Genomic DNA, 24,280 nt, shown 5'->3' with positions numbered 1-24,280 from the left:
AAACATGACTTTTCTTCACAAAAAACCATACCAGATCAATTGTACATCAACATTCATGATAAGCCCACACAAGAACCCGTTTCCTTTTAATTATACCTAACCTCAGCCGAGGTAGGTATTGTTTAATCTAAGGTTCGTTTATATACAGACTTTTTATCAAAAAATACAAATATACATAGTTTGCTATTTACAGTGATGTGTGACCCCAAGTGAAAAACCATAACCCATTACAATGCTTGTGTGTAACAAAAGTGAACAACAAGGAATTAAAAGGTTATTGGAAAATTATATAAGGACAGACTTGTTGCAATTATGAATGATTTAGTCAAAACTGTCTCTTTTATATGTTGTCTACGACGTTTCGACCCACTCTAGGTACCGGGTCTCTTCAGGACTGTGTTTCTGGGGACAATAAAAAGCACACTCATAATTGCAACAAGTCTGTCCTTATGTAATTTTCAAATAACCTTTTAATTCCTTGTTGTTCACTTTTGTTACACACAAGCATTGTAATGGGTTATGGTTTTTCACTTGGGGTCACACATCACTGTAAATAGCAAACTGTGTATATTTGTATTTTTTGATAAAAAGTCTGTATATAAACGAACCTTAGATTAAACAATACCTACCTCGGCTGAGGTTAGGTATAATTAAAAGGAAACGGGTTCTTGTGTGGGCTTATCATGAATGTTGATGTACAATTGATTTGGTATGGTTTTTTGTGAAGAAAAGTCATATTTCAGAAACTAGGTTGTGATTGATTCAGAGTGACATTATTAAGTCACAAATCATTAATTATTATTTACAAATGAGTTCCTTGTGAATGTTGTTTTGTACTTAGTACCTACCCGGTTCACAAGGACATAAGGGTTGCTCTTGTTATTTAGAATGCTGAAGACCCAAGCAGCGGAGCAGACATCAGCAGTTGTGCAGACCCCAACAGCCATGCAGATCCTAGAAGTGCAACAGACTCCTGCAGTGCTCCGAACCCCACAAGCGCTGTAGGCCCGAGCAGTGCTAAAGACCCCAGCATCAGTGCAGATCCCAGCAGCAGTACAGATCCCAGCAGCACTACAGATCCCAGCAGCACTACAGAACCCAGAAGTGCTACACACCCCAGCAGCAGTAAACAGCTCCGCAACAATGTAGACCTCAGCAGCAGTACTACAGATCCCAGCAGCACCTCAGATCCCAGCAGCGCTACAGAACCCAGAAGTGCTACACACCCCAGCAGCAGTAAACAGCTCCGCAACAATGTAGACCTCAGCAGCAGTACTACAGATCCCAGCCGCACCTCAGATCCCAGCAGCGCTACAGACCCAGAAGTGCTATAGACTGCAGCAAATATGAAGTCCCAGCAATGGTGCAGGCCGCAGCAGTAGTACAGACAGCAGCTGCACTACAGGTGCCAGCAGGCAGTCTCGGTTTCCGGGCACTGCAACCGGTGCCGCAGCACCGCACGCCAAGCTCAAGTGGGCGCTCTTTGTTCGACTGGCAGCGAGAAAATGGCAGTGTGCAGAGATTTGTGTGTGCATGGCATTTTAAGGGGGTAATTTCAACGTTGTGCTGGTAAATGCACTTGGTGGAGACCATTTGTCTAGTCATTCTTTTATCTTGTGAGAAAGTAGCATATAGGGCTAATGTTCCTGCTGCAAAGCTCAACATGTAACATGCAGACCACAGATTACTATTTTTTGTAGATAACTCTTTGGGTTATTGCTTTTGCCACAGAGATCCTTTTGTTAGTTGGAGTTCACCAGTTACAATCCTTCTATAGCACAGTGAGCTAAGCACACATTGAAAGGCAAAAGGTTTAGAAACGTTATGCCATCTCCCTCAGTGATTTGTTAATCCACGGTTGCCAATAAGGATTTGCTTGAGTAGTAATACAATTTAATAAATAGGACACCCCCACTGATTATGTTACATTTTGAATCCTGAGTTTACGGGCAGATTTATTAACACTTTGCACCTAGTTTGCGTTAAAACAGGGATGCACACCTGGTGCAAAGTGCTGTTTTGGGCCTTACGTTTCAGTGCAAATCCTGAATAGTGTTGGATGCTGGCCTGCAAGTAACACACAGTAGCACTATGCATACTTTACGTCAAGGATGCGTCCCATGGGTGGTAGATGGATGTGAATCCCTATCTACTAACTTTCATAGAAAGGGGTTTTGCATTAAAAAAATTACACTTCCTCGAGGCAGGTGTAAAGTTTATTTTCTTCAAACCTTTCTAACTTTGCATGTGTTCTGTACTGTACAAACTGGCAAAGTTTTAAACTTTGTGTACTGGAGGGGTATCCTTCCAGTCTAAAATCTATACATTGACATCACACACGCACACACTTGCCCTCTGGTGCAAGGGTGTGTGTGCTGGGGCAAGGTAACCTAAAGTATGCCAGCACTAAAGGAGAGAACAGCAGCAATAGATCTTAGTAGATGTGGTGCTGTTGTGCTCTGTCTTTTCCATGCAGTGCAGCGCAGCAACCCTGGTTACCGTGCATCGTGAAATCTGCCGCTTTATTTCTGCAGGCGAAGCACTTTTAACAAACAATGCCTACCAGGATTAATTGCAATGTGACTCCTACACCTTGTAGTCCTCATTGTCTAAAGTAGCATTTTGACTCATTGTTCCTGTATAATAGGTTTGTGATGTAATGTGCTCCGACAGTCTACATTGGGATGTGTAAAGCTATAAAAAAAGTAAATGTGAAAGAGGGGCTAAGGCGAGATGAGGAGCACCAGTGGAGTGTGGTAGTGAGGGAATCTGTGAAGGAGGTGGTCATGGGGCTGAGGGGAGGGTGGAAAAGATTATCGCAGAGGGCACCCCCAACACTAAAGCTAGCCCTGCCAGCAGCACTACACCTCCCAGCAGCAATACAGAACCCAGATGTGCTGCACACACCAGCAGTGGTGGAGACCAAGGAAATGCTACAGATCCCAGCAGCAGTGCAGATCCCAGCAGCAGTACAGAACCCAGCAGCAGCGCAGACTCCAGCAAGAAGGGCACAGACTGCAGCAGCACTACAGATCCCAGCAGCAGGGCAGACTCCAGCAGTGGTGCAGATCCTAGAGCAGTGAAGACCCCAGCAGCGGCACAGACACAAGCAGCACTACAGATCCCAATGCCAGCGGTGCTCCAGATCCCAGCAAGAAGGGCACAGACTGCAGCAGCACCACAGACCCCAATGCCAGCGGTGCTCCAGATCCCAGCAGCAGGGCAGACTCCAGCAGTGGTGCAGATCCCAATGCCAGCGGTGCTCCAGATCCCAGCAGCAGGGCAGACTCCAGCAGTGGTGCAGATCCTAGAGCAGTGAAGACCCCAGCAGCGGCACAGACACAAGCAGCACTACAGATCCCAATGCCAGCGGTGCTCCAGATCCCAGCAAGAAGGGCACAGACTGCAGCAGCACTACAGATCCCAATACCGTGCTCCTAATTCCAGAAGTGGGGAACATGCCAACGGCAGAGAAGACCCCAGCAGTCGCAAAGGCCCAAGCAGCTCTACAGATCACAATCTCAGTCGTGCTGCAGATCCCAGAAGCGTTGAAGATCCTAGCAGTGGCACTGACCACAGCAGAATACAGACCGCAACAGAGGTGCAGATCCCAGCAGTACTGCAGACTCCAGCAGTGGTGCAGATCCTAATCCTAGAGCAGTGAAGACCGCAGCAGGGGTACAGACCCAAGCAGCACAACAGATCCCAATACCGTGTTCAAAATCCCAGAAGTGGTGAACATGCCAACGGCAGAGAAGACCCCAGCAGTCCCACAGGCCCAAGCAGCTCTACAGATCACAATCTCAGTCGTGCTGCAGATCCCAGAAGCGTTGAAGATCCTAGCAGTGGCACTGACCACAGCAGAATACAGACCGCAACAGAGGTGCAGATCCCAGCAGTACTGCAGACTCCAGCAGTAGTGCAGATCCCAATACCGTGCTCTTAATCCCAGAAGTGGGGAACATGCCAACGGCAGAGAAAACCCCAGCAGTCGCAAAGGCCCAAGCAGCTCTACAGATCACAATCTCGGTCGTGCTGCAGATCCCAGAAGCGTTGAAGATTCTAGCAGTGGCACTGACCACAGCAGAATACAGACCGCAACAGAGGTGCAGATCCCAGCAGTACTGCAGACTCCAGCAGTAGTGCAGATCCTAGAGCAGTGAAGACCGCAGCAGGGGTACAGACCCAAGCAGCACTACAGATCCCAATACCGTGTTCCAAATCCCAGAAGTGGTGAACATGCCAACGGCAGAGAAGACCCCAGCAGTCGCACAGGCCCAAGCAGCTCTACAGATCACAACCTCAGTCGTGCTGCAGATCCCAGAAGCGTTGAAGATCCTAGCAGTGGCACTGACCACAGCAATATACAGACCGCAACAGAGGTGCAGATCCAAGCAAGGGTGCAGATCCCAGCTGAGGTGCAGCCCATAGAAGCCGTGCAGACCCCAGGAGTGGCACAGACCACAGCAGAATACAGACCGCAACAGAGGTGCAGATCTAAGCAAGGGTGCAGATCGCAGCAGAGGTGCAGACCATAGAAGCCGTGCAGACCCCAGCAGCGGCACAGACCACAGCAGAATACAGACTGCAACAGAGGTGCAATCCAAGCAGAGGTGCAGATCCCAAGAGTGGTGCATATCCCAGCAGAGGTGCAGACCATAGAAGCCGTGCAGACCCCAGGAGAGGCACAGACCACAGCAGAATACAGACCGCAACAGAGTGCAATCAAGCAGAGGTGAAGATCCCAGCAGCCGTAAAGAACCCTGCAATGGCACAGACCACAGCAGAGTTACAGGCCCCTGCAGCAGTTCTCATTGTCTGATCTCAGAGCTGCTGTGTGCTCTGAGGTGCTCTACTGCCAAAGCATGAATATTACCAACGTAAGGAAAAAAGAGTCCATCTAACAGGAGAGACCTTACTACAAACAACGCATTGCTAATAATTGAATGATATCAAATGAATGCACAGAGAGACTCTTAGATTCAAATCCTTGGAAACACACACACAAGAAGAAACAAATGAGAATTAAGTGAGGAAATCAAAAGAAGGACAATCTGTAGTTACCTGGAAAGCAGCGGGCCCTTCTCCACTCTAGAAGACAAATATAGGAAATTAAAATAGTAATAAACACATATGGAAAATACACAAATCTGGATCTACACCAGGGTTTACAATTAGAAAGATAGTTTATGTGGCAATGTTCTGAAATCTAAATCACTAAAAAGGCAATTGCCCTTACCCCTAACCAATACTTCAATCCCAAACTCCAACTGCTCCCCATCCCTTCGTCAAATCCTAATCTATAAACATAAACTAGTGTAACTCGATTCATGTCAAGCTTTTGCCCCATGTGAATAAACCAACTCGGAAAGTAGGATTCTGATCAGCAAGAGGCTAGTTTAACTTTAGCAGGGGCTTTGCCATACTGGGCCGCGGCGCTGTTTCAATTTTGTGCACGCCGATGCACGGCTGCACCTTGGCACTCCGGCTGGCCGCCTAGCTGTATGGGGCAGGCCTTGAATGCCCTGGTTTCTTGCCAGTGCATTTCTGAATCCTCACTTTGACTTATCTTGATCCTAATTTTCATAGAAATTATTTTCATAGGAATATCAAGGCAACTGAGTTCTTTTGCCGCCAACATATAAATCAAGACCAGAATGTGATCTGAGATCCTGTGACTCATATACAAGTGTCTGGAAGGCGGAACACCTACATCCCTTCAGGATAAGGTACATCGTTCCCGGCCCTGCATCACTTACCACTCAGTAGAACTAAGGGGCATATTTATTTTAAAGATCGCGCAGCGCAGCAACTCATCATGCTGTGCTGCATGATAGGGCAGGAATGCACCATATTTAACATTATACTGCACATTCCTGTCTTTTCCCGGCACTGGCACACAATATGTTACCTAGCGCCAATGCAGGGACTCTTCAACCATGGTGCAAGGGTGTCTGCATTGTAAGAAGGATTGTTTTTATACAGGAAGGGGCACCCTCCTGCACAAAAACAATCCTCTGCTGCATTTTCCTCTTTCTATGTGTGCTGCAGAAGGCGGCACTGCACATTGCAACGCACACAGAAAGAGGAAGCAATAAGGAGAAATAGGAAGATATTTCTTCTTGTTACTCCTCACCTTTTGATGCATTCCCAAGGCTACCAGAAAGGATAAATATGGGAATGTGCCAAAATCCATGGGTAAATGCATGGAAACACCCACGCTTCACCCATGGAGTGCCTCCCTGGGGCAGAGTAACGCCACACAGTGATGTGCGCTGCATTACTCTCGCTTTATTAAACCACACAAGGCCGTGCAAGGTGGCCTAGCATGGCTTGATAAATCTAACTTAAGAGTTGCGCTGCTCTTGCGTCCCATTGCGTAGTGCAAGGGCGACACCTCTTTCATAAATATCCCGCTCAGCCTCGAAGCGGTTTCTGGAAGCAGGTGCAACAGCAGAAGAGAGGGGCACTGCCTTGGCACAGCCCAAGCCTCTAGAATAGCCTCCAACTGGATAATGTCTGCACCCAAAATCTCATGAGATGCAGAGAAAAACAAAGTTCTTATTAACTCCTGTGCTCACCCGGTACACAGGTGGTCTCCTGCGTGCTTAAGAAAAATATCCCACTCATCAGTAGGAATGACATCTATGCCGTTAGTCCTTGGGAAATTAGCTTGTTTATTAAGGTAAGCTTATTGTAACATCAGGTACCAAGTCTGGGAGTCAAATGTCTTTGGAAATCTGTTGTGACACTGAGAGCTCAATGTAACAAAGTTAGTATTCATTTAGTGTGAGTTTTCTATAGTGCTGTGTGTTGCTTTTCGGATATTTCTCAGCTGACAGCATACAGACAAGTGCAATGACAGCGGAGAGTCAAATCAGAAGTTCCCCAATCGCAACCTTTTGTTGGTGATGGGTTCAATCAGAAATCACATCTGGATATTTCTGGCTTTAACAGTTTCCAGAATTGAATAATTGTATCGATGTATAAGGCGAGTGGATGATGAGCGGGGATTTCGGCCTGGGGTGGTGTGCACGGCTAATTTCAGTGCAATGTTTGCCTTAATAAGTCTTGTGGAACCTTCATTTTAAAAAAATGTACCTTGTAGTTTTTCTCAAAAGCACCTAGAAGTGCATAAGACACAAAAAATAAACATGCACGAAGGGATCTCTTTATGTAGTTCTGAGATTATACATTCTTTTGATATCCTGAGTTACATAAACTACCAAGTATATGAAAATGGATTCCCTAACTACTGTCTGAGATGGCAGGAGTAAACACAGTGTCTCTGCCCAACTGGCCGACGTGTGCAGTTAACATATTATACCACTGTCCTGGTGCCCAGGAGGTTTATGACAATCGTCCCACAGTGTGGGCACAAGAAGACACCAGGGTAGACCAGGATACTAACCAGCTACTTTCTTTCACCCCTCCTGGGGCACCGCCTCACTAAACTTCCTGAGAGCCTGAAGAAAATAGGACTTACCTTTGGTAACTATCGTTCTGGTGGATTCTCTACCTACCTACAGATTCTTCACCCTATGAGCCTTCCCCAGGTGCCAGGCCTACCTACAGATTCTTCACCCTATGAGCCTTCCCCAGGTGCCAGGCCTACCTACAGATTCGTCACCCTATGAGCCTTCCCCAGGTGCCAGGCCTACCGACAGATTCTTCACCCTATGAGCCTTCCCCAGGTGCCAGGCCTACCTACAGATTCTACACCCTATGAGCCTTCCCCAGGTGCCAGGCCTACCTACAGATTCTTCACCCTATGAGCCTTCCCCAGGTGCCAGGCCTACCAACAGATTTTTCACCCTATGAGCCTTCCCCAGGTGCCAGGCCTACCTACAGATTCTTCACCCTATGAGCCTTCCCGAGGTGCCAGGCCTACCTACAGATTCGTCACCCTATGAGCCTTTCCCAGGTGCCAGGCCTACCTACAGATTCTTCACCCTATGAGCCTTCCCCAGGTGCCAGGCCTACCTACAGATTCGTCACCCTATGAGCCTTTCCCAGGTGCCAGGTCTACCTACAGATTGTTCACCCTATGAGCCTTCCCCAGGTGCCAGGCCTGCCTACAGATTTTTCACCCTATGAGCCTTTCCCAGGTGCCAGGTCTACCTACAGATTCTTCACCCTATGAGCCTTCCCCAGGTGCCAGGCTTACCTACAGATTCTGCACACAGCACGCTGGGGAGTGAACCTTTTGAGGTTACCCGCCTCCAGGTCGGAAGGCATCAATCAGGAACGATAGACAACAGAACCAAACTAAAGTGGCCTCTGAAGTAACCACAGATCAGTGACCAAGAATCAGTACTGCCCTGCCTAACATTATGGTTACAAGCTGTAGCACTCATCAGTTATAACTCTCCAGGTTTTCCACAGAGGAAAGTCAATAAGGCTTTAAAATGGGAGACGCTAGGGGCGGGCTGACAAGATGGCCGCACTCTAGTGAGGCTTCGTCAGCCCTGGATAACATAACCAGCATCCATCCCATATCTGCGGGCTAAACTCGCCGAAACTTACTTTGCTCTGCTGCGGAGGACTGTCTGAGACACCACGGGTCGTTTGGGGTGAGCCAGAAGCTGTAACGACCCCGTTGAGAGTTGCCCGTATCTGCGGATAGTGAGGCGCATTACTGCTGGCTGGGCTGTGGCTGGCGGGGACGGGCTGCTAACTGCTGCGCTTTGGGAGCCTCGCCGGAGCATACCACCTGCACTCAACCAACGCAGCTTCCTTGACACGCCGGCAGGTACCTCCGAGGGCACAACGTGGCATGGCGGGGGGAGCGACCGCAACTGACCTCTCTCCCACACGCTGCTTGTAAGCTGTACCGATCCCACATCACGCCGCACCTGTGGTACCCCTAGATGGGGGAACAAGGCCTTGAATATTCCACGCAAACGACAGCCGCACTTGCCCAAGTTGACAGTGTGCTGCGCAACAGGCGAGGGGCAAATCAATCCTCACTCACACTAACTCTCTGCTCCATCGCAACGTCATCCTAGCCGGGGCACTTGGTGCACTATCCCCCAGATGCACCTTTGAGCCCCCTCCGGCCCGGGCCCTCTTCAGCGCGCTCTGGACAGGCTTTCACGCTAGAGGTATAGACCTAGAGCCCCCCCTCGAGGGGAAAATGGACTCCATGTGTGCCAGAATTGACCAGATCACCCAGAAGATCGAAAAACAAGACGGGTGAATAAAGGAAGCTGAAACATGAATCTCAACTCTCGAAGACGATCACGCATAGGCGGCAGGCCAACTCATGGACATTGATAAACGACTTAAGGTGATCGCGGCCAAGAACGAGGACATTGTAGCTAGCTCGAGGCGGAACAACATTCGCGTCACTGGTGTCCCCAAGTCCACAAATACGGGCAGGCTTCAAGATTATGTAGAGCGTCTACTCACCACATTCACCACATGCTTTGGCCAGGAGGCCTTCTCCAGAATGCTAATTATGGAACGGGCGCATTGCACCTTAGCACCAAAGCCCCCACCAGGAGCACCGCCCGGCCCATAGTCGCGAGACTACTTAACTATCGCGACTGCGATACAGCGTTGAGAAAGGCAAGAGAGCTGAAAGATGTCATCTTTAAGAACAATGCCATATCAATATTCCCCGATTTCACTCTTAACGTCCAGGAAGCAAGGACATGGAGGTGGATGAAATCCGTGCAGCTATTATGCTAATAGGGAATGTAAAGGCACCTGGTTCCGATGGCCTTGGTATTGAGTTTTATAAGACTTATATCGACACATTAGCCCCCTTCCTGAAAGCGGTATATGAGGAGGTGGCCCAAACGGGGACGCTTCCGACTATCATGCGAGAGTTAATGCTGGTCTCACTCCTGAAACCTGGAAAAGCCCCAGAGTCCACAGACTCATATAGACCCTTGTCCCTAATTAATTGTGACGTTAAGATATTGGCCAAAGTTGTGGCCAATAGGCTCACACTCTTGATGGATAACCTCATTATGCCAGATCAAGCTGGCTTCATACCGGGGCGATCAACTTCGCACATTTTGAGGACCCTCTTCTTCATCCTACATGGTATTGACCAAGAAGAACAGTCGGTGGCGGTCTACCTGGACCAAAGCGTTCGATTCCCCTGGAATGGGGCTACCTTTTTTCAATGTTAACGCACATGGGATTCCCTCCTGAGTTCCTTATATGGATCAAATTGCTGGATCACTGGCCCTGTGCCTCATTACTCCTGAACGGGGAACGCTCTCCTGCCTTCGGCATCCCCAGAGGCACACGACAGGGGTGCCCCTTTCACCCCTGCTATTCGCGATAGCCATGGAAGCGCTGGCAGCTAGGCTACGACAGCACAATAATCAATAGGAGCAGGATTACCCCACGAGGCCCGTCTTAATTTCGCTATATGCGGACGATGTCACGCTTTATGTGCGCAATCCTGCAGAAGGATTAAATGCCATGATCCTTGAAATGTTATGTTATGTTATTTTATATTTATAAAGCGCACAGATGCCACAGCCAAGCGGCGTCCCGGCGCTATACAAGAACAAGCAACACAACACCAGACACATAGTTACAGCAATGACCATTACGCCAAAGGAAACAAAAATGTTTTCACAGCCTTTCTGAAAGGCAGCAAGTCAGAGATAGAACGGATACAAAAAGGCAGTGTGTTCCAGAGACTGGCTGCCAAAACACCAAATGAGCGGCCGCCCACTCTAGCTTTTTTAAAACGGGGAACCTTAACCAAAAATTGACCCGTTGAACGTAGTGCTCTAGCAGGGATATAATAGGAAATGGTCTGAGCTAGAATAGGAGGGGAAGCAAGTTTCAAGATTTTAAAAACGAGGCACAATACTTTGAATTTTATCCTCTGCCTAACAGGCAGCCAATGAAGATCAGAGATGGAACGCCTAACTGAACAATCAACATTCTGGCAGCCGCATTTTGCACACGCTGAAGACGTGTAAGTTCTGCTTGATTAGAGCCCAATAAAAGCGCACTAGCATAGTCTAGTCTAGAAAGAATCAGAGCCTGAACTATTAAGGGCTCTCTGAAAATTAGATGCATTCAGCGCAGTATTTCCATTTAGTACGACCGCTAATTGTGTGTCATCAGCATATGACACCATGGTTAGGCCCCATTTGTTGGCAACCCCCATCAGTGGTCGTACATACAAGTTGAACAGGGTCGGACTAAGTGCCGAACCCTGCGGGACTCCTTGGGAGATAAGGCGAGGAGTGGACTCATAAGGAGGTATACACACCTTAAAAGTACGCTCAGCCAAGAATGAGTGAAACCAGTCCAGAGCAGTACCCTCCACTCCGGCTTCTCTTAATCTCTGGAGCAGAATCGGATGGGAAACAGTGTCGAAGGCGGCACTAAGATCCAGAAGGATCAGTGCCGCCGTCTGTCCAGAGTCTACCAACCTCCGTAAGTGCTCAACCATGGCCAACAGAGCTGTCTCGGTGCTGTGGCCTGCTCTAAAACCATTCTGGGAAATCTCAAAATTAGGGGCCATCTCGGGTATCACAATAAACTGGGGTAAATCTCAAATCATGCCGCTCACTAGCTGTACCACCCCTTTCCTGATGGACTATCCGCTGCAGTGGTGTGATGACGAGGTCCGGTACCTGGGCATCACTGTTACCAAGGACAGAGAGGAGCTTTTGTGTGCTAACTATGGGGTGGTCTTCACTAAGGTAGAAGAATTAATTACTAGATGGATCGTCCTTCCGCTTTCCCTCGCCGGCCGAGTCGCCTTAATGAAAATGGTCATTATGCCCAAATTTTTACACCTGTTCACAAACAAACCCTCCCCCCCCCCCCCCCCCCCCCCCGGCCGTTCCTTCTTTACTAGGCTGAAGAGCCAGCTTATCCGCTTGGCATGGGGTGGGAGACAGCCTCGGATTCAATGGCACACCCTCAGGCTGCTGTTCGAACAGGGTGGCTTTGAAGCACCCGATCCGGAACGTTGCTATCTCAGCGCACTGGCACACTTCGCAGCGTACTGGTTCAAGCCTCCGCCCTCAATGACACACCTGGCGGTAGAACAGGGACTCATGACTTCTTTACCACTCATCGGGTTCCTGGGCGCCGATGACAGCACAGCCGGGGGTAAACGATCCACTGTGGCTTGTACCAATAACGCGTGGAGAGCCATAGCCAAACGATCCCAGACCCCCATGATATATTCCCCGCTACTTCCCCTGCGCGATCAACCTAGCCTGCCAGTTACACAAGAAGGTATCTGCAAACGCATGCTCCTCAAGCTTGGCATAAACACTTGGGGGGACATGTATCACCTAGGGAACTTCAAAGGTGCAGCAGAGTTATTTGGCGACACCCCCCCCACCACCACCATGGACAGATTCCTATATATTCGCTTGCGACAAGCCATTAAGGCTGTAACTCCTGTGTTCCCAGAGGAACCTCCCACACTGCTCCCACTACACCAAACGTTATATGCGGGGGCACATCACGCCGTGTCCCGTATATATAAAGTCACCATAGGGGCGGGGACACACAGCACTGCGAAACAAGGGTGGGAAGCTGAATTGGGCCATCCCATTACAGATGAGGCCTGGGCATATAGCAGTCAACAGACCGAGCATATTACTGCTACCAGCAGGTTCAGAATTATTCATTTTAAATTCCTCCACAGAATATACTATAACCCTGTAAAACTGCACAGACTCCAATTACGAGACAGGGACAGATGTGACAAGCAGGAGGGAGCTGGGTTTTTAGGTCTCGCCTGACCCAGCGCATGCGCTGGTCTGGCGAGACTTATTGAGAGGGCTCCAAAAAGTGCTACCAGGCCAGCCTAGAGCTACAGTGCATGTGCGCGGACGCGCGCGTCGCGCTTCACCGCTTTGATGTTTAATCACGATCACTTTCGCCGCGTAGCAATTATCGTGCTCGCTCCCGCAAGGGAAACACTGCCTACTCTCGGCCGCACTACCCCTCCCCACACCCTACTTGCGCGAGGCGCGCGCGCTTGTTTGCTGCTTTTGATCTTTTCTCTTCACATTAAGCTGTTAGTTGACCTGTAATTCTGATGGGTAGCACACTTTCTCCCTTTTGGTTACTTAATGGCTACATTCTGAAAGAAAGCAAATGGTGGCTTTTTGATGGCATGCATCTTAGTTATTGGCTTTAAAATTTGCAGCACCGTCTTCAGAAGGGCCCATAAACAACATAGTTTTTTTTTCGAGGATCATTGTAATCGACTTGTTTCCAGTCATTCTCATCGTCATCCGTGAAGGAAATATCCCAAACTTGCGGTTCCAAAACACGCAGATTTAAAATATTAACTGTTTGGTGAATGACTGTTACTCATTACACTGTTCTTTCTTTGCACTTGATGAGATGCGCAAAAAGGTGGCATTGATACGCCAGCAAATCTTTTTTTTGTTGGTCTTTCACGGTTCAAAAAGTTTAGTACTTGTTTTCTTTATTTTGTTAATCTCCACGGAGAACCTGCAACCACTTTGGTAAAACAGCATAGACAATAATAAAAAAAAGTCAGGGACACACGCCCTCTCACACCTCTACATCTAGGTAGCATGGTGGCATTCAAAACATAGGTTAATGCTTCGTCCGTTTTACTTTATTCTGCAGTGTTTCTTTAAAAAATGCATATTGATTTAATAATTTAATTCACATTTTTGCGAGGATTGCCCATTTTTCACATGTGCTATCAAAGGTACTTTATGCTTTGGAAGGCCGAGCTTGTCAAGTTTTTGATTGTTGACGCAACCTTTTCACAGTCACATGAGCCAAGTTGATATCTTCAAATAAATTGTCAGGCTACATATTAATGATTTTTGCGGCGAGGCACTTCAGAACGTTGGTCCGTACACTTCCTAATTGCCAAACGTCAGTGAGCAGAACGTTTTACATTGATATCAGTCGCGTAACACAAACCCTTGCAGCCCCTGCTGTGCATGGGGCCCTCCACCCCGGCCCTTCCAGGGACCCCCAGCCCTTCAGTGGGGACCCCACTGAGGCCAAGATCAATTAGTATATGAGAGATATTGAAGACTCCGGGCCCCCGGGGGGGGGCATCATTTTACGTTACGACACTGATTGAGGTTGCATTTATATAGTGCTTACTACCCCTGATGTGGCGTTTAAGCGCTTTATAGGGAGTCAGACACTAACCGGGAACCCCAAGTTAGTGGTCAGTCCATTGGTTATTGGGGTTATTCTTGCATGCTAAAGGAAACCACTCTGTGCTTTTACTCTTGTTTCTTTGCGGCACACTAGTGATTTAGGTGTGCTCATCAGAGGGAAGCTATGTGAGAAGTAAATGTTTGCCGGAATTATTATTGTTATGATTTAAAAAAGGCATAAGATAGACATGCATGCTATTCCGAAAAAGCTCTTCCAACGCCTCACCAGGGGTAGTAAGCGCCATATAAATGCAATTCCAATTACAACTTAGAGTAATTTATGTACAAAAGTGGCATGCAGAAGGGAAGCAGAGATGCATGCAAAATTAACAAGCATTGGCATAGCCAATAGGTCTCGCGTTTGGGACCTTATAAGTATTTAGGTATGCAGCACAATATCCTTGGTGCAACAACACCAACTGTTGCGTGGCTAAACACTTATACGGTCCCAAAAGCGAGACCTATTGGCTATGCCAATGCTTGTTTTAATCTAGCTTCAACACTATTTGAGAGATGTAGTGCAATGTCTTTAATATTTATGGGAACTGACGTCATGCATCACTTGGCATAGCAGTGGCGGCGGGTCAACTTTGGAAGGGGCATAGAGACATGGGCAGCATTACATTGTAATACATGGCCATGGGGCTGCCTATTCTCTATGTACTTTAGAACCCTGCCATATCATAGAGGGTGTGGGTGGGATAGAACAACTTTACTGTATATACTAAGTCAATGGCAATTGCTGCAAAATGTGTTACTTATTCCTAATGTAAAATGCGTAGACTGTTTATTTTATTTTCCATACCTTAGCACGGGTTAGCAGCTCAGATGTCTGGAGCTAGTCTTGATACAACTCTAACCCGGCTCTACCCGCAGCCAAGAATCATTTCGGCTTGCTTTTTCTGTAAATTCAAGCAGGCAGTAAGACTTTTGTTTCCGCTTCACAGCATGTTTTTTCAATTCATTCCAGACTTCATGAGCACTAGTCATTGGCGTTAATTCACCAAAATGCCAGAAGTACCGGAAGTGACATCATCCAAACATTCAGCTGATGAGGACATTACAGGAAGTGAGAGCACATTTCTTTTTGAACCTGGTGCTGTTAAAGAAGGGGCTGTTGAATGACCTTTGACATAATGGCATTAAAGTATAATGAAACAACAATGAATGAAAGATTAAGAATTGCAAGGTTAATAAAATAATGCAACAGGGGTCTAAAGCAGATATTAATCCATTTTTTAAACACACACACACACACACACACACACACACACACACACACACACAATCTTGTACTGCTTTAGAAATCCTTTGCATTATTTTATTGATCAATAAATTAAAATATTTATGAAATACACATGCCCACAATCCTGATGATTTCACATTGTAGGGGGCCCCCCCATCAGTTTTATCTGTGGCCTCCTTGTACGCCCCCTAGAAACTCCCTTCTAGAGACTTTGAGGATATAAACAAATGAATTAAAATGCCCCAGTTTATGATATAAAGTAAACAGGGCACATATTACCATGTTTTCCTTTAGTTCCTCCCACTGCCTTTGGGATCTCTCACACCAGGGGTCAAAAAGGCAGTGTCAGGGGTCCTAGAGAGCAAGGCAGGGGTCGCAGATGCTCCTGTAGGACGTCCATGGCACTAGTACCCTTCTGCTCTCGTTGGAGGCGGGGTCTTGCAGTACAAAATGTGATTAGACAGGACCCGTTTCTCAAGTCTGACGTCAGCATATCATCACAGTGTGAGGTGGGGTCAGTGACCTTTGCTGATTTCATACCACTTAGTGCTGAGGGGGAAACGTTAAGAGTCTGAGCTGAATGACACACAGGGCTTCTCTCTACAACGGCCATGGATACATCTAGCTGCTACATTGCTGTTTGCTCGCCTGCACCACCCACCGATACAATACAATAGAATATGTAAAGCGCGTGGCTGCTTCAGAAGAAGGGTCCTGGAGCTAGCGGCACGAGTGCGGAACAAACAAGAACGAACACATCCCAGTATAGAAAGCCTATGAATCAAAAATAAAAGTCTTCAATAGTTTACGAAAAATGGATTCAGAAGGAGGGAAACACAGAACAGTTGGCAGGAAATTCCAGAGTTTGGCAGTCAGAAATTAAAAGGAATGGCCCCCTCTCCTTGTCTTGCCAACCCTGGGAAGGCGCAGAACTTTAGAGCGTTGGATTGCAGCCATCTGCCCCAGTGGCAGGCAGACAACCTACTTCTTAGATATAAAAGGCCTTTTTTCTCAAAGGCTCTATAAGCGAAGATGAATTTAATGTGGCCGACAATGAGCACTCAAAGTAGCCTGCATAAGGAGGCTGCTACTGATGAGCGAGCCGGATCTTCAGAATCAGACGTGCGGACGTATTTTGAATGCTCTGCAAGCGATGCAGGAAGTAAGCCTGTAGACCCAGGTACAGACTAATGCGAAGTCTAACTTGGAAGTAACCAAGGCACGGATGATGGTCTTGCAACTGTCCTCAGGAACTAGATGGAGCCTCTTCCTGAGAGATTTTAACGTAAGGAAACAACTAGCGGAAACAGCTCTAACCTGCGGCTCGAAAGACAGATAGAATCAAATTTGAAGCCTAGATTTCTTACTGATGTGAAAGGGAAGGGCTGCACAATATAACCCCAAAGTCATTGCATCACTCTTGTAACTAGAGAGTGTACCTGGTGTAGTGCTAAAGGCACTCTTGTGGTCTGACACACTGTGATGACCTTTGACTACCATTATTGTAATTGTCTTTGGTGTGTTATTTTACCCCAGCCTGAATGTACGATGTCCTGCATAAGCCTTGCTTCTCTTAAATGTTCATTTCTTGTAATCTTGCAGTATTTCAGTGGGAGCTGTAATGAAGTAGAACAGCCTTGCCAAGAACAGAACGTGTGAGATGTGCATTTGAATGCATGAGGGAGAGAGTGGTGTGGAATGTACTTTTTGGTCTTGAAGTGTAGTGCTATAAGCAGTGGTGCTCAAATGTGCATTGTGTTGTACATTGGTAGTGTTATTAGGTTCTTACTATTGGCTTTGACATGGCCTCATGTCATCCTGAATTCTGACTTTGCCTGGCTTGAGCTTTATCTGCGTGAACAGCTATGCTTGCAAGTTGTTTGGGTTAATCAAGTTCAAGGATTGTTTTTGTGAGAGATTGTTTAATGTATCCTGGAAGGCTTACATGAGCTTCGTCAAGATAAAGGCTGGAACATGGGACATTGTAGAGGGGACATGGGAACTTCTTCCTGCCATGGAATGTTTGCTTTGGAGCTGGATAGTCCTGGTAAGATTCCTTTGGTGCAGGGAGGAAATTCTCGAACCTTCTAGTGTGAGTTTTTACATTATAAAGATGAGGGTTGTGGACTTAAAAACCAGGATTTTGGAATCCGAATGGGGACGGGCACATCTACTTAGGAACAGTGGAGCACTTGTTGCTGAGGCTCTGATCCCCGGCTGTTAATCCCCCGGTCAGGAGTGGGCTAAAATGCAGTGTTTGCACAAGGTGAAGTGTTGAGTTTTGATTATTGCCATTGTGATGTGTGGCCAGTGGTGTTGATCATTTGAGGTGTTTTATTTGTGATGTGTGACTGAGAGAGGTGCACAATCAAAGTAATAATTTGATGTATCCAGTGTATATGTCTTTCTGATCTCTTGCCGGACGACCTATAATAATTTCTTGAGTGTTATCTCATATTATTGCTGCTTGTTTATTCATGGTATTATTCATGCATATAACTGTTGCATTTACCAATTTGAATGTTGTTATTTTGGCATCTGGGAAAGCCTTTCTGTTAGAGCATTGTGTAAAATAAAATTCTTTTCTAAAGGTGTTAGTTGTGTTTCATGTCTCCTGCTTCGCCGTTGTTTGAGCCACCGTGTGGGAGATTCTGTATTAATCTGAAAGGCGAAGCAAGACACCTGGCCACCTGGCCTTTACTACAAGCGAGGCTAAGGTAGAAAGGCATTCATCATTACCTTTCATATGCTCAGTCAGAGTTACAGTCCCGAAAAAACAATAATGGAGTTGCAAATTAGGAGAGGAGGCGGAGCACCATAGTCCTAATCAAGAAACTCCCTACTGTGGAATAGGGTGAATTATGCATCCTTTTTATGACTAACATTAACTTTTATTATAGATTCTTGTTAATTAAATATGTTTCACCTTAAGATGACAGCAGATAAAGTTAAATCAGTCACTGAACTATCTGTGTTGAACTGTGTTGTATCCTATGGTCTCCTAGTTCCTTGCTGCTCATCCTGTGTGAATGTGATGTAATAGAATAGTTGTGGGACGAAGGGTTTTGAGTAATTCAGGAAATGTGGCGCTCTGCTAGTATACGTATGTGTCAGTGAGCACAAAAGTATATGGAGCAACTAGGTAAGGGGATAAGCCCTATAACCCCTCAATTTTGAGTAGGAAAACATCCTATACAGTTACACCCGGAACACAGTGAACTGCCGTGAGGAGCCCGAGCGCACACGCTATCGATCTCCCTTTTGTACACGACCGCAACTTTAACTTGAAGTTACTCACAGCAGACCCAATCTAGTGATCACCGGCATTACGGTGTTTTTGACGATATAGTCCATCACTCTAGGACTTCATTTGGCTAGCTGGGTTGGAATTATCAACGGCGGAGTGACTGCCAAGATTCTTTGTCCACCATACAGCCCTGAGGAAGTCGCAGAACATATTTCCACATGCGACAAAACACGTGTTGGCTGGTTTCTGTTTTACCCTAATGAAAATGGAATAAAAGACAAACGCAACTTTCTACCAACAAGGACATTGACCATTGTTTCTAATTCACTAAGATTGTGTGAACACATACACACTGTGGAATTACTTTTATGTGTGCCTAGGTTTATGTTGAACTTGAGTGATGTAATAGAATGTTCATGAGTGCATGGTTTGGATGAGTGGTCAGTTGGAAGGAGTGGGGATGAGCAGCAGGATGCTGTTCCCGGTGGAGCACAATACTTCCAATCTTACTTGTAACTGAATAACCCTACCTGTAAAATCTACACTACTGGCTACTGGACTGATTACCTACAAGCGCCTTACCTTGATTACAAAAAAAGGTCACTTGCCAAATCACAGCAGCTCCACCCTTTCTCTTTTCCTTATGATCCTGGTAAAAATCTGTAAGTATTTTACAAACATTCAAAGATGTCTGCCTGTTTTATAAAGTCGTCTATAATTACTCCATTTATTTCATTACCAGCTCTGAAGCGCTTTCATTGGTTTGGATTTAAGTGTCTTAGCAACAACACATTTGCCAACTAAATATATTGGTGAGCTGATAAATCTAGACATTCACAGTTTACTGGACATTCTTATAGTTAACACAATTTGTGGTTTCTCACCCAATGATTCAATTATCTTTATCTGTAGGTCCACTTCCTCTTCCACTACCTCCTCTTCTGCCTCCTCTTTGTTCTCCGCTAAGATATAGAAGTCCATTTGCTGATCTTTCATATTTTCATACCTTGGAAAGAGACAAGTGGAGATGCTATGAAATTCACATCTGCTCAGAAAGTACAGGCTGGAGAGTCATTATGCATTGAGTCAAATAAATATGAAGAAATAAAAAAAGGTAGGGAGAGGATAGGAAGTATTCACTCAGAAAAATGAAGAGTGGAATACCAAGGCACAAACAAAAAGAGATGCATGTATGTATGTGGTATTTTTAGGATCCTAGCCAAAAGGCAGCGAAAAGTGGCACTTGGTCAAGGACAAGAATAAAGTCAATGAGGAATAGGAGAATATACAGATGTTGGTCCAGATCCTGGGTGCACTTATGGAAACTGCCTTGTATTAAAAAAAATGTTATATTGCATTTCTTATTCTGTAGTCTGATGGTGTCCTGCTGTGGGTGTGTTGAGAACCACCAGAGATGATGAGCTTCTCTGCAAGATAAGCGTGGATAATGGTTGTGATGCAAGATGAATAAGGATTATACTGCCTCGGATTCTAAAGGAATGGACAAGGAGTTCACCTAGGTCAATGGAATAAACAGAAGGATCTCCCAAAGCGAAGTATCTGACTGGGAATCTATACTGTCAAATAAAGAAATGAGATGCAGCCATAGAACATGGCCCCACCCCCATGCCCGCCAACCACGCCAGAAACCTGGGCATCATCTTGGACATCACCCTTACCCTTGCCCTCACCTCCGCCTTCTTTCACATTCTCCTCATGCTCAGAAAAATACTCAAATGGCTCTCTCCTGACAACAGAAAGTCCGTCACACCGGCCCTTATCACGAGCCAACTGGACTACAGCAACGCCCTCTACTATGGCAACTCCGCACATCTGCGGCACAAGCTGCAGACCATCCAAAATGCCGCAGCCAGACTAGTACTCAAACGTCCTCGCTATGTGCACATCACACCTCTCCTCCAACAACTTAACTGGCTCCCTATCCAGAAACACTGCCAGTTCAAGATCCCCACGCCTACAAGGCACTACACAACCGGGTCCCACCTACCTCAACCACCAACTACACTTCAACAAACCAACCAGGAACCACCACTCGACATCACTCGCACAGCCACCCCCTACTCTCCTCACCCCGTATCCATAGAAGCAAAACAGGAGGAAGGGTTTTCTATTACTTGGCAGCCTGGAATGACCTCCCCAGCACATTAGGACCGCCAAGCCTATTACAGAGTTCTACAAAATAGTGAAAATCTGTCTCTTCAACTGAACCATCTTGCACAGCCCGCACCTACTCAGCACCTGCGTACCCTCACGGGTGACAAGTTCACGCTCTACAAATCCACATTACAGTTCATTACAGTACAAGGATAAGAAAGGGACAAAGAATGTATACAGTGAGGACAATCAAGCTGTCAATTGTTCTCTACAACACTAAATATGTTAATGATTTATATGATATTTAGTAAATGTGATTGAATATTATATCAATGCTCTGAAAGTTCAACAGTAAAGAAAAAGTATGTTAGAAAACTGACTAATATTACTGTTACTAATGTGTCATAATATAGCACATCATATAGCACATCATATCACACTTCTACTCTTTCTAGGAGCTGTAAAAATTAGGGTTCTAAACCATTTTAATGTTATTTAATTTCCCAAAGCCATAAGGAGGGAAGCCTGAGTCTGCGGGTCTTTAGAATACTGCATGGTTCAGCAGCAACCATTCAACCCAGTAAGCCATACAATGAATATTAAAATGCTGCTTTATAATATAAAATATGCTAATTGAGGGAGAAAAACATTCCAAGAAGGAGATAATTAATGTAGAAAAGAGAAAAACTAAAGAAAGACGTAACGAAAAACAATGGCAAAAGATAGACTAGAAACAAAGAAAAAGAGTAGTGTATAAATGAAGGCTGAAAAAGACAAAAAGTAAAAAAGCAATATAAACAATAAGCAAAAAAGTAAGATATGGGCCACATTAAGAGAATGGAAATTAGTGCATGAAATTAAAGTAAACAGAAAGCAACAAAAAACAAAAAAATCTAGAGGCACATAAAGGCGACAGTAAAATAGAATATAAACTAGTACAGTATGAAAAAATAAGGGAACATTATAAAAAGAAAAATAAACACACAAAGGGGAAATAAAAAGAAAAAGGAAAATGAATAAGTAGATGGAGAAAACAAAAATATCCTCTTACATCCCCCAGCTGAATAGCGTGTTTCTAAGTAAGCATGGTCGCTTTGCTCTTTGCACCTAATTAGAAGATAGTGAGCTATTGAAAAATGAGCCCACACGAGGGGCAAAAATACATAAAGAAGACCGCAGTGAGATAGAATTCATTCAAATGACTCCTCTTCAATTTTTTGATATGGTGAGCTAATCAAAGAAGATAATTGTACCTGCTCAAAACGGTCTTCGCATCCTAGGGAGTAAAACAAACATATCAACACGTGACAACAAAGTTTATGTTTGCAGTAAAATTAACATTTAAAAAAAAGTTATTCACAGGTGTACTAATTAAAAGTTACTTATATACATATATAAACACATATGTTAATAATGAACACACATTTCTATTACTGACCTTTGCAGATAAAGCATCAAGCACAGATTTACTCGATTAACCCATGAATGCATTCAATCCAATCCAATGGAGGGAGCTCTACTAGAATAGTAAAGCACACTACTATTACAAAAGTGATAAGGAAAATGCTACTTACCAGTATGCATCTGATCTTGGCATGTAGAGCTGCAGATTCGTACACTGTGCATAGATCGCCATCTAGTGTTGGGCTCGGATACTTGCACCTTGTTGTTGTCTTGGAAGAGGCTTTTGTAGTCACAAGATAAGTGACCCCTCCCTTGGATGATAGTGCGCAGGGCATCAACTCCATACTCGCATTGTTTTTCGCCATGATGGGAAATGATGGAGTTAGTAAGAAATAAAAGATATGTCCATGTGAATGTATCTAATTAAGATAACACTGGAATAGATACAGGTTCCGGGGAGGCAGGTGGGCGTTTACGAATCTGTAGCTCTACATGCCAAGAACAGATGCTTACTGGTAAGTAGCATTTTCAGTTCGAGGCATATGAGCTGCAGATTGTACACTGTGCATAGACTGTACAGCAGTGTCTCCCCTAGCGGTGGTCACCTGTATCTGTTGCAGTGGTTTGAAAAAGTGTTTTAAGAACAGAGTGGCCTACAGAAGCCGGTTGCTTAGCCTGCACGTCAACACAATAGTGTTTGGTGAAGGTGTGTGGTGTAGACCATGCTGCTGCTTTACAGATGTCATCTAAGGGAATATTCCCTAAGAATATGCCCGTGGAAGCCCCTAGTTTGCGTGTTGAATGCACCCTAGGGAGAATTGTTAATGTGCGTTTAGCCTTTTGGTAGCATATTTGAATGCATTTGACTATCCACCTGGCTATTCCGGATTTGGAGATGGGGTTACCTTTATGAGGTGGTGAGAAGGCTACAAACAGTTATTTTGTCTTTCTAAAGGGCTTAATCCTGTCAATGTAATAAAGAGGGCTCTTTTGATGTCCAGTGTGTGAAGAGCTCTCTCTGCTACTGAGTCCGTGTTTTGGAAAAACACTGGTGACTCAACTGATTGATTAAGATGAAAAGCAGAGACTACTTTGGGAAGGAATTTTGGATTTGTCCTAAGAACCACTTTGTTACGATGTATTTGTAAGAATGGTTCTTGTATGGTTAAAGCCTGGATCTCACTTACCCTCCTGAGAGAGGTAACAGCAACAAGGAAAGCAAGTTTCCATGTGAGGAACTGCAGTTCACATTTGTGCAGAGGTTCAAATGGGGGACCCATGAGCCTGGTAAGAACAATGTTTAAACTCCACACCGGAGAGGGTGGCAGTATGGGGGGAATTATCCTTTTAAGGCCCTCCATAAAGGCTTTAATTGCAGGTACTCTAAATAGTGACAAGTGTTGTCTGTTTTTTAAATAAGCGGCAAGTGCCGCTAGATGTAATCTGATGGATGAATATGCTAGATTACACCTCTGTAAGTGTAGCAAATAGCAAATGATGTCCTGGATTGAAGCATCCAGCGGATTGATTTTATTATTATTGCAGTAGATGACAAATCTTTTCCATTTTGCTGCATAGCAAGCTCTAGCAGTAGGGCGTCTGGCTTCTTTAAAGATGTTCATACAGTCCGGTGGAAGGTCAAAGTAACTGAACTCTAGGACTTCAGGAGCCAGATCGCTAGATTCAGTTGTCCTGGATCGGGGGGCCTTATCTCTCCATGGTTCTGCGTTAGCAACGTTGGGGAGAGACGTCGTTTTGGGTGTGGAACTACTGAAAGTTCCAGGAGTGTTGTGAACCATGGTTGCCGTGCCCATGTGGGAGCTACCAGGATCACCTTGAGAGACTGATGTCTGAGCTTGCGTACTACTAGGGGAATCAGTGGGAGTGGCGGAAAAGCGTACGCAAATCTGCCTGACCAGTTCATCCATATCGCATTGCCTTTGGACAACGGGTGTGGAAACCTGCCGGCGAAGGTTGGGCATTTTGCATTTGCGTTAGTGGCGAACAGATCTATTTCTGGTTGGCCCCACATTTGGAAAAATGGTTGAAGAACTGGAGGATGAAGTTCCCATTCGTGTATCTACTGTGTCTGTCGACTTAGCAGATCTG

General features: G+C 45.6%; 1 protein-coding gene and 1 long non-coding RNA gene across 3 annotated transcripts in view; one reads left to right on the top strand and one right to left on the bottom strand.

Annotated features, from left to right (window-relative positions):
• LOC146869773 (E3 ubiquitin-protein ligase TRIM39-like) overlaps positions 1 to 24,280 on the bottom strand; it is a 171,713-nt gene that overhangs the window by 24,771 nt on the left and 122,662 nt on the right. Inside the window, exons 4-6 of one of the 2 annotated variants that reach the window (XM_085614927.1) lie at positions 22,021 to 22,043; positions 19,537 to 19,658; positions 5,065 to 5,091 (exon numbers count right to left, since the gene is read on the bottom strand). In XM_085614927.1, coding sequence (XP_085471053.1) covers positions 5,065 to 5,091; positions 19,537 to 19,658; positions 22,021 to 22,043 — 172 coding nt within the window. The remainder of the gene's footprint in view (positions 1 to 5,064; positions 5,092 to 19,536; positions 19,659 to 22,020; positions 22,044 to 24,280) is intronic. The other variant, XM_085614941.1, reaches the window with a different exon arrangement.
• The window catches only part of LOC146869774 (uncharacterized), a 228,315-nt gene that overhangs the window by 106,601 nt on the left and 97,434 nt on the right, over positions 1 to 24,280 (top strand). The gene's annotated exons all lie outside the window — the stretch shown is intronic.

This window comes from Triturus cristatus, chromosome 1_1 (genome assembly GCF_964204655.1).
Source record: "Triturus cristatus chromosome 1_1, aTriCri1.1, whole genome shotgun sequence".
In the NCBI taxonomy this organism is placed as follows: domain Eukaryota; kingdom Metazoa; phylum Chordata; class Amphibia; order Caudata; family Salamandridae; genus Triturus; species Triturus cristatus.
This window is presented reverse-complemented; position numbering and strand designations above follow the sequence as displayed.